The following is an 11,392-nucleotide window of genomic DNA, read 5'->3' on the forward strand; positions in this document are numbered from 1 at the left end:
GAGACCTTTAAAAATCACTCTACTCAGATTATAAATTTGAAGCTAAAGGTGCTTATCGTGTGTGTTTCTTGTTCTTGTTTTCCCTGAAATATGAAGAGCCAAAAAGGAGAATATTTGAAATGATTCAACCCTGAGCTTCACATATTCTCCTTTATTGGTAGTGAAATATGAATTTGGTGAAATTTGGGAGATTTCTTGTATAGGAATATCAGGTTGATAGATGCTTGGATGGATTATTTCAAGAGATAGAAAAAAAAATACAGGTAGTCCATGATTTACAACTGTTTAGTGACTATTCAAAGATACAACGGAACAGAAATAACTGATTTATGATTGTGTTTAAAAGATATGCCTTTGCAACATCCCCATGATCATGTGATCAAAATTCAGATGCTTGGCAATTGGTTCATACTTAAGGTAGTTGCAGTGTCCTAAGGTCATGGGATCACCATTTGCGATATTCTGACAATGGACAATTAGGGTTGCAAGTAAGACCCCCAATGAAAGAAGACTCTGAGTCTTGAAAGTTCCATTTTATTAGAGATGTCATATTGGCACTTCTGGGAAAACCCAAATCTGAAAGTTTCCAGGTTTCTTTCACCCAAAAGAAAGTTCAAGTCCCTGCACAGCACCCACATGTCCATCACATGGCCCAATCAGGCACTGTCCCAACTGGAGATGCCTCCCAGTCACACCCCTCCAGGTACAGGCCAAGGTGTCCTTGACTCTCTGAGAAAGGAATGTTATTTAGACTATATATCTCCCATACTCCATGTAATCCCTCCTCCCAATTTCCCACAGCACTAAATGTGGCAGGCCTGAAGGCCCAATGCAAGTGATGGCTTCCTGGCCTGACACTAACAAGAAGTCCATGAACAGGCTAGTTTTACTTAACAACTGGGTTATTTACTTAAAAACTGCAGTGATTCACTTAACAACTAAGGCAATAATGGTCACAAAATGGGGCAAACCTCACTGAAAAAAATGTCTCAGAAATTTTGTGCTCAGATACGGTCATAAGTGGAGTATTGATTTCTTTTGGTTTTTCCATTTTAGCAAAGACAATGGACTATTACAGCTTTCCTCTATATATTAAATTAATCCCACTTTCAAGATCATATCTTTCTGTCAGCCCCTTGTAATTAAGCTTAGTGTGATCTAAGAAGTTGGCATCCATGTGGAGGTTGATGTAGATCAAGGTAGCTAATGCAATTCTCAAAAGCCAAAGTTTTTGAAAACTTTCTGGATATAAGGTCAAGGTAAGAACAAAGAAGATTGCAAGGCAAGAGAAAGAAAATAGCACTTGCTTATGGAAACAAAGTGTAACTCTTACAATAACACAAACACTATTTGCTGAAATCCCCAGGGAATACAGTATAAGGTGATAATTTGCAAATGTCTGTATTTCAGTTCAGTTCCTTGACATCATCACACCTGAACAAGGATGGCAAGGAGAAAAAAACCAGAAAATCCTGCTGCACTTTGAAAGATCCCTCAAAATTGATCTTGTGCCATTGAAATCAAGGAAACCACTCTATTTTATCTTTACTTTTTAAATTTATATATCTTCCTCCTTTTCAGTGGATGTTCCCCATTAGGTCTAACCAAGGCAAATTTTTTTTTCAAACTTGACTGCTATATTTGTTGACCATGTTTTCAAAAGGATGGAAGGATGGCTCAAGTCTTCTGGCATTTAACCTTATTCTGTTCTTCTTTCTACCTGGCAGTGTCAATCAGAATTTGAAATCAATCTGCCTCCAATCCAATAATGTTCACAGGAAACTTTCCACCTCTGGAGATGAAACATTACTTGTGGGATTTTTTTCCTATGTCAACCCTGATGAACGTGCCCAGAGTTTCAAAAAAGTGCCAGTAATTTCTGAATATGGATCGTAAGTGCCTCGTTCTTCCTTGAGTAAAATGCAATATAAATTCAGACAAAGGGGATAGAATGTAGAGAAAAGGTAGATTATACTAGTTCAATTATAGCACTGCTAGTTTGGCTGTCATATTTAAAGATGTTAGCTATGTTGATCAGGGCTTCCATTAAGAGATGGCCGTTAGGAAAACATTCATGTGGGACCTTCACATGTTACAACAAACCCTCTTAGAGATCTAGAAATCTAAAAATGCATTGTAAGGTAAACTTGGATTTTTGAAAAGAAATGTTCAGAACAAATGCTCCTTTCTCTTTTTATTTTCTGCTTAGTTTTTTTATTGAAAACAATGGGAAAAGAATAATGCTATCATATTGTTTTTATCTTTCATAGATTTTTAAAAATCTACTTGTAAACTGATCAAATGATATTGGCTACTAGAAATACATAATATGCTTATTATATTTATGATATAATAAATTAGTGATATACTATCATGCAGTCACAGCAATAACAATCCAAATAATAATAATAATAATAATAATAATAATAATAATAATAATAATAATAATAATAATAGGACCAGCCAACAAAACAACAAGTGGACCAGCCAACAAAATGACAAAAATATAGTGCAGATGAAACAGTGCCATAATGGCCTGTTACTACAACTCAGAGCCAGAAAAAAGAGGCTATTTAAAGCGAACGCAAGATACCAGGACTTAAAAATCGAAATTCAACGACTATGGCACAAACCAGCAGTGATAATTCCAGTGGTAATTGGCACACTGGGTGCTATACCAAAAGCACTGGAATTACATTTAAAACAGTTAAAAATTGACAAAATCACCATCAGTCAAATGCAAAAAGCCGCACTGCTTGGATCTGCACACATATTACGAAAATACGTTACGACGTCCTAGGCCCCTGGGTGGGGCCCGACTAGTAACCAATGCCAAATCCGGCGAAACAACTGGCCGCTGTGATACAATTGTATAATAATAATAATAATATCAAGAATAATAATCTCCATTTCAAAAATGGAAATACCACAAAGTTTGTGGGGAATAGGATCGTGTCCTCCTAACCTTTTTCCATTCAGCAAATACTGGGTTCTTTCATATCATCTTTTTGACTATGATCAGAATTCACAAATTAAAATGCAGGCAACTACAATCCTTTCTAGTAAAGTATTGGTAGCACTTTCTCAAAGGAATACAAAACCAAGGGGCTCCTTTCTAAGAAATTGCAATGCACATCATCATCACCACCACAAGGTTTTTATTAGCTGATGCGATGGGCTGAAGAAAAGATGATACAATTCAAAAGAACAATGCAAATATCTATTTCTATCTTAAACATTGGCCTATGTTGATTTTAGTGTGTAGTACTTGCATGTAAACTTACTGTATACAGCAGTTCTAGAAAGATCTAGATAGTTGATAATTTTATAAATTCTTCAATATACCTTTCCTATTGAAAGAAGGAAGCTCCAACAAATCACCAAACTATGAACTAAAAGTTTAATTTATGGACCTGATCGTATAATTTACTGCCCAAGATTAACATTTTGTTTTTAGTTGTGAAGTCAGGTCCGACCCATCACAACCCCATGGACAATGTTTCTCCAGGCCTTTCTGTCCTCTACCATCCTCTGGAGACCATTTAAGCTCACACAAACTGGTTGTTGGAAGAAATCATTAGCGCAGGGAACCAATTGTTAAATTACTTGAATCCCACCACTAACTAGAGGTATAGGACTGATCTTGCTAATCAGTGACTGTGGAGATGGTCAGAATAATGTGCAAAGCCAAAAGTCTCCTTCATTGAAATTCAAAATTAATCTCTGCTGAATCAATTGCTGAAATTATCCTCAATATTACGTGGGCAAACAATATATACAAACTCAAGGTAAACTGCTCCAAACTCGATTACAGAAAATATGACTTCAGCAACAGAGTGGTCAATTCCTGGAATGTACTACCTGACTCTGTTGTTACATCCTCCAACCCCATAACTTTAACCCATAAACTGTCTACCATTGACCTCACCCCATTCCTAAGAGGTCTGTAAGGGGGCTTGCATAAGAGCATGAGAGTGCCTACCATCTCTGTCTTACTCTTCCCATCTATTTGTATCCATTTCCTGTGTTCATGTCCAAGTTTATACGTATACCTCTAGTCTCGAACATGTTTGACAAACTAACTAAATAAAAATAAATCAATATGTAGTTTGGAAGTAGATTTAGTTCTTTTTTAAAATTTGCTTTTCTCCGCTTCTGCGCTTTCATTGCAGCATATTACCAAAATATGTCCAGCATCCTCTTACTATGTATTTTGCCATTGATGAGATCAACAAGAATGCCAAGCTCTTCCCCAACCTCACACTAACACCGCTGATTGCTCAAACTAGTTTCAATGCCATGAAGGCCAGTAAGTTTGTTTTAGATTTTCTGTTTCTGATTCAAGGGAGTCCTATCAACTTCAATTGTGTTGGAAGAAGGAATCTGAACTTCTTGCCTATCATTGGTGACCTCACCTCACTCAATTCCATCCAGATGGCCCACATGTTGAACATCTACAAGTTTCCACAGGTATGACCATTTTCCACAGATCAACTTGTTTGACCAAAAATCCTCTCATAGTTTTTTTTGTTTTTCTTTCTTGTTTCTTCTTTGGTCTTTCTTCTTCTTTTTCTTTTATTTTTATGAATCCTAGCTTCTTTCAATGTCAGCCAGTCTATCGTTTACCAATTCTGAGTTCCCAGAATCTACCATTGTGAAACTTATCTTTTCTATGCATCCTTCTTCCCAACAGATCAATTATGGTTCCTTTGATCCAGTCCTGAGTGATAAAAGGCAGTTCCCTTCCTTCTTCAGCACGGTTCCCAATGAAAATTTGCAATACGAGGGGATTGTTCATTTACTAAAACATTTTGGATGGAACTGGATTGGCCTCTTGGTCTCAGAGAATGAGAGTGGGGACGCCTTTATTCAAAATCTCGAACAAAAGCTCTTCCAGCGTGATATTTGCATTGCTTGGATAGCGTTGATCCCAATTTTAGCAGATGCACTCTTAAATAGAGGTTTCATTCAGGAACGGGTAGACAACCTATTAGGCATTATCTTACAGAAGAATGTCTCTGTATTCCTTGCTTCTGGAACTGCCCAATCAATGGAGATTTTACAATGGGGGCTTTATTTGCGTGAAGTTTGCCAAACCCCAATAGATCACAGAGTATGGATCATGACCTACCAGTGGGATTTCACTGTGAGTTTATTGCCAATAGATAGCTTTCTAGTTCAGACTTTCAATGGTTCCCTATACTTCTCCCTCCATAGAAGGACTGTGCCAGGATTTCAAGAGTTTCTTGAGAAAATAAAACCTTTGGTGCATCCCATTTCATACATTGATTGGTTCTGGGAATTTGTGTTTGATTGTTCACTGCCTCCATATCGGAAAGGTGTTAAACGCTGCACTGGGAGGGAAAAACTCAAGGCAGTCTCTGGCTCTGTGTTTGAAATGACCATGTCTGGAGAAAGCTACAATATCTACAACGGGGTTTATCTTGCAGCACATGCGTTGCAAGCAATGCATTCAAAAAGAGCAAAAAGAGCAAAGCCAGCTCCTCTGAGGAATCAGGATGCATCAAATCTTCAGCCTTTGCAGCCATGGGAGGTATGTCATTGCTCTTCTCAGATACATTTATAGAAGCCCTGAAAGGGATGGGGTAGGATTGGAAGGCAACAATAGATAGACAATCTGGATTTGTTTCTCTGTAGCAACCAATATCTATTAGCAAATATTAGCAAATCTCCAATAACTGATGCAGCTCAATAATACCTAAGAATCATCTCCAAAGTCAAACCAGCTCCAAAAGGAACTATGTTTGGAGATCTACTTCTTAATGCTTCTTAATGTTTCAGGGAGTGAAAACCCATTAACTTTATGCAGCCTTTGCTCTGACCTAAGCATAATTCATAAAATTATCTACTACAATGTTCTATCTGTCAATGACTACTTCAGCTTCAACCACAACATTTCAAAAGTGCAGAATAGATACAAACTTAAGGTAAACCACTCCAAACTTGATTGCAGAAAATACGACTTCAGCAACAGAGTGGTCAATCCCTGAAATGCACTACCTAACACTGTGGTTTCTTCCCCAAACCCCCACAACTTTATGCTTAGACTGTCTACTCTCGACCTCACCCCATTCCTAAGAGGTCTGTAAGGGGCTTTCATAAGCGCACCAACGTGCCTACTTTTCCTGCCCTAATATTCCCTGTTATTCGTATGCATTTCATGTATTCATAATCTTGGATGTACTTGTATCTATTATCTTATACACGCTTGACGAAACAAATAAACAAAATAAAACTCTTACACACAACATCTCCCAAAATTTAAAAGAAGAAAAATTAAAAGTTTCTAGATTGTCTCCTTACTCTTCATTATAGAATCTTCTCCAATCTCATTTTGGAAACAATATTTCTGTTCTTGCAACCCTACCTACTGTGCTATGGAACTGTTGATGTACTATGTATATAGTACATTTTGTGAATCCTTAGGAAGTCTTAATATTTCTACATAAATATCACTGGTTTTCTGCACAAATCCCAAAACTATATAAGGAGGACTGAAAAAAACCTGATAATTGATTTATTGAGTAAAATGGCCCAACATTTCATATTGGTGCATGCAGAAATAAATATATGTGTACCTGAAATCACTAGAAGATCATAATGACTAGATTGTGTCTTTATCTTAATTAATGACATCTCCAATTCAAATTGGTGCATCGATTTGCAGTGTAACCCTTTGGATGTAATTATATGCATTTGACAGTCGAGATATTCAGGACAGGCAGGATTGGAAAGACTAATTTGAATGTCTACAACACTCTTAGTAATATTAATTTAAGGAAGTTATTGATTCATATGAAATAAACATTTACAAGGCTGTTAGTCAATAATAAGAGGTGGAGAGCAATGTATTCCCTGTCCTTCCATTTTCTTACTGTCACATGTAATGGATATCTTATCTTATGTAGGATTGTCTCTTTCCTCCAATTTTTTATTCATGCAAAAATTTAAAAAATGTGTGAGAATCTGATGCCATGAATCTTAATTTTATTGGTTACTTTATTCCAGTTGAATCAATACATATTAGGAAATTGTTGGATCTGATATTACTGAAATTTAAAATGTGGTGTGGTCCATGGGTTGAAGAGATTTCTGAATCAAACCAGAAAGCAATTCAGTTACAATTCGGATAAGATTCACTAAAGAAACTCAGTTGGGATTCTGAATAAAGCCAAACATTGGGGAATATTAGGATAACTGATATGACTTCTCATCTCTCTCAAATCCAGCTTCACTACTTTCTGAGAAACACCCGTTTTAATAACAGTGTGGGAGAAGAAATCTTTTTTGATGAGAAAGGGGAGATTGACCTGGGATATGACATTTTCAACTATGTCTCCTTCCACAATAAATCCTTCCAGAGAGTCCGGATTGGAAAGATGGTCTCCAAATCTCTTGATGGGAAGAAATTCATTATTAATGAAAATATCATTATGTGGAATCACAAGTTTCAGCAGGTGGGATTTTTGGTAAACTCTAACTTGGTAGACTATTATTCGGAGGTAAAGATATTCTTCCCCAATGATTTGAAAGCCCATGGAGCATGCTCCCACCAGAAACTGAACTTCTGGTTTCCAGCATGCGTGCCGGCAACCTACCCTTCTTGTTACTTGAACAATGATCAGTTGGCCGGCATGCATGATTGCACTGGAAAAGAAAGATCAGTCCTTCCACTTTCCAGAACTTCCGTACGGATGAAGGCCAGCTGATTTTTGCCCACACATGCAAATGAGCAAATGAGAATGGACGTGTTTCAGTAGCCGGATTTTTTAAAAAATACTACCGGTTCTTTGAGCATGGCTTGGTGGGCATGGCAAGGGAAGGATACTGCATAGTCCCCATTGCCTCCACCATGACTTGCTTTCCAAATCCCCTTTCCTTTGCAGGGCAACAAAAGAAGACCCAGCTGATCATCTGGGTCTCAGGAGGCAGCAAATAAATTAGGGGCAGTGGCAGCTAGAGGTGGTATTTACCGGTTCTCCTAACTGCTCAAAATTTCTGCTACTGGTTCACCAGAACCAGTTAGAACCAGCTGAATGCCATCTCTGATGTGTTTGCAGAAAACTAAGAACTCATCCTAGGAAGAGGATGATTTGATGTAAATATGGACACTCTCCAAATGCATTTTGGGATATGCTGACATCAGAAGATTACTAATCTCCCTGAAAGTACCAAGTTCTTTTAATAAAATGGAGAACTTGTACAACATCTTGATGAATCCCATTCCTAACATTTCTTGTTTTTTTATCCAGGTACTTCCCCATGCCAGATGTGTAGAGAGCTGCCGTCCGGGGTTCAGCAGGGTTGTTCAGGAGGGGAAACATATTTGTTGCTATAATTGTAGACAATGTCCTGAAGGAAGAATTTCAATTGAAACAGGTAAGTAAAAAAAGAGACAGCTGAGAGTTGAGAACTTCCAAACTCAACTTTCCTTTGGTCTTTTCATCTCTGCTATGCTATTTAGTGGATGGGATTTGGGTGAACTGCAGTAGATTTTCTTTTCAAAGGTGGGTCTAATTTCAATACTTGTATGAATCCATTCTATTTTGGTTGAGGGTTACAATTCTCTTCAGAGAACTAAACCACTAATGCTGCAGTTCAAAGAAATACACATGCATAAATAACAAGGCAGAACCCATATGCTTGTTAAGAAAGAATTATTGTGTATGTGTCATGGGGATCGTGAATGGCATCCCCAGCCATGATCTCTTTCAGTTAGCTGTATATATATATTGTCCTATATAGTTGGAATCACAAGACTTTCTTCATGTATTTCAGATGCAGACCAATGTGAGAGATGCCCAGAAGATGAGTATTCGAATGCAGAAAAAGTCCAGTGCCTTCCCAAACGTTTCAGCTATTTATCTTATGGGGAACCCTTGGGAATCATTTTGAGTTCTCTGAACCTTTTCTTTTCAGCTATTCTTATTTTGGTGGCAGTGACCTTCATTCTACATTGGGACACCCCCATTGTCAAAGCCAACAACAGGAACATCACGTGTATCCTCCTTTCCTCTCTCCTGCTGTGTTTTCTGTGCTCTCTGCTCTTCATAGGTCAGCCTGGGAATGTGAGTTGCTTCCTCAGGCAAACTATGTTTGGCACCATTTTCTCTCTCTCGGTATCTTGTGTCTTGGCCAAGACCATCACGGTTGTTATGGCTTTCCTGGCCACTAAGCCAGGAAACCAGATGAGGAAATGGCTAGGAAACAGACTGGCGGGATCCATCATTGTCTTCTGCTCCTGTATTCAAGCTGTTATCTGTATGGTATGGTTGATCGTATCTCCTCCCTTCCCTGAATGGGACATGCATTCACAGGTTCAAGAGATAATTGTTCAATGTAATGAAGTTTCAGATACCATGTTTTACATTGTCCTGGGATACTTGTGGCTTTTAGCCATCATCAGTTTTACTGTGGCTTTCTTTGCCAGAAAACTGCCTGACACTTTTAACGAAGCCAAGCTGATCACCTTCAGCATGCTTGTGTTTTGTAGCATTTGGGTGTCCTTCATCCCAGCCTATCTGAGCACCAAGGGGAAATACATGGTAGCTGTGGAGGTCTTCTCCATCTTGGGCTCTACTGCAGGCCTCCTGGGCTGCATCTTCCTGCCCAAGTGCTACATCATTCTGCTGAACCCACATCTGAATACCAAACAGCATCTGACTAGGAAGACAGATTAATGGTTAAGTCTAAGATTCTATATTTCAGCCTTTAACTGTGACCAAAAATATCACTAGAGAAAGTCCAAATATTCAAGGTGGCACCTTAACCATGCAATTCAATGCTGTCTTTTTCTGTATTTTGTCTGCACAACATATATAATAAATCCACTAGGTTTTATCTAAACTAGAGGATAAACAGTGAAATCCTACTTTTTCTTACACTTCCCTGCTGCTTGTGAGGAACCATAGGAGAGTCATAAGATATTGAAGATGACAGCCAGAAACACATTGCTCTCTTCCAGCCCCCTGCATGTACACATGAGGAGTTTTGTAACTTTATTGAGGTGATAGAATTTCCATGTGGCATTTCTCAAGGTCCCACTCAGACTAACCATAAGTTCTATAAGGTCGATTCTGCTCAGTCTAGGTGTCTATGTATGCTGGTTTGTGTATGAATAGTAAATTAGTTTCACTGGAGTATTGTATGTCTGAAGATAACATCGCAGATCATTTTACCAAGGCCCAAGGCAATATAAAGTATAACCGTTGTTGCGATGAATACAGATTACGAGAATGTTAGGAATATAATTCTAATGGTTGAGTAGGCAATATATTAATCATATAGTAATGCTGTAATTGTTTCTTTAAATCATACTGTAAAATGTGATTGGTTGCTGTATTCCTCAATTGGCCATAAGAGGGAGCCAGAATGACTGTTAGTTCTCTCTATGTTTGTTAGACGCTGGGCTGATCTGATCTGAGTGGCGTAAGCTATTGTTAATTTTGCAACTGTTAGCAAACCTTGATTACTGGGCTGATTATATGTTACTGGACTATGTTATTTGGATTATCCCTTAACTGAAAGACATTGATGACTGACTATCTAATCCGTGTATGACGTGGAAGGTTTGATGGACTCTGATAACTCTATTTCCAAGAAAGTAAAAGTCTATTTAAACTGCAATGTCTCTGTATGCTGGTTTGTGTGTTCTCCAACACAACTCTCACAACGCTTCACTGAACATACTCGCTCCCCCAATGGGGAGCTTACCTAACAAGAGCCACAAAGTCCAATGGCAAAGATACAAGTCTGCAAGTTCACACAGATGAAGTTCAAAGTTCAGACACATTCCAAAGTCCGCACACAGGAGTCAAGGCAAGGTTCCAGGGCAATATGCAAAAAGAAACCTATAGTACAATTACGTGGTCCAACAAATCACAGGTCTCTTTCAATACAGCAGTGCACAATCTGGGCTCTGGTAGAGAAGGAAGTTCATCCTCATCCACCCTGACTGTAATCCTTCTCCACCCCAAACTTCTGACTGGCTGTCTGAGCTCTAAAGCTACAGCTGCATCTCTCTCCCTTCCTTTCCAGTCAGGTGTTAATTTGGTAGTTTCCCTGATTCTCCCTTTAAGGTTCCTGGTCTCTCTTCTTTCTTTGGCTCATTTACTCCCAACTCGGAGATCTTGGCATCTTCCTGATGCTCCTTCACAACCATTCTAAAGTTTCCAGAGTTGATTCCTCCTTGTGGTCCAAGCTGGAGTCCAGGGAAGCCATTCAACCTATAATTAAAGCTTTTCCCCTTTTTCATTGGTTATGCATCTAAAGAAAATAACATGAGTTTCTTTGCTGAATCAGAACTATCTTCACTGTTTCTCGTGCCCCACCCTATTCTTTATTGAAAGGACTATAGTCAATTTTTGATTTG

General features: G+C 38.4%; 1 protein-coding gene across 1 annotated transcript; it reads left to right on the forward strand.

Moving 5' to 3' along the window:
• Positions 1–1,206: 1,206 nt before the first annotated feature.
• LOC116521985 (vomeronasal type-2 receptor 26-like) lies at positions 1,207–9,701 on the forward strand. The gene is made up of 7 exons (XM_032236573.1): positions 1,207–1,259; positions 1,728–1,892; positions 4,173–4,470; positions 4,694–5,554; positions 7,251–7,523; positions 8,274–8,400; positions 8,800–9,701. The coding sequence occupies exons 1-7, from the start codon at positions 1,207–1,209 to the stop codon at positions 9,699–9,701; spliced, it is 2,679 nt and encodes an 892-aa protein (XP_032092464.1).
• Positions 9,702–11,392: the final 1,691 nt, after the last annotated feature.

The sequence above is a fragment of the Thamnophis elegans genome, chromosome Z (genome assembly GCF_009769535.1).
Source record: "Thamnophis elegans isolate rThaEle1 chromosome Z, rThaEle1.pri, whole genome shotgun sequence".
NCBI lineage: Eukaryota > Metazoa > Chordata > Lepidosauria > Squamata > Colubridae > Thamnophis > Thamnophis elegans.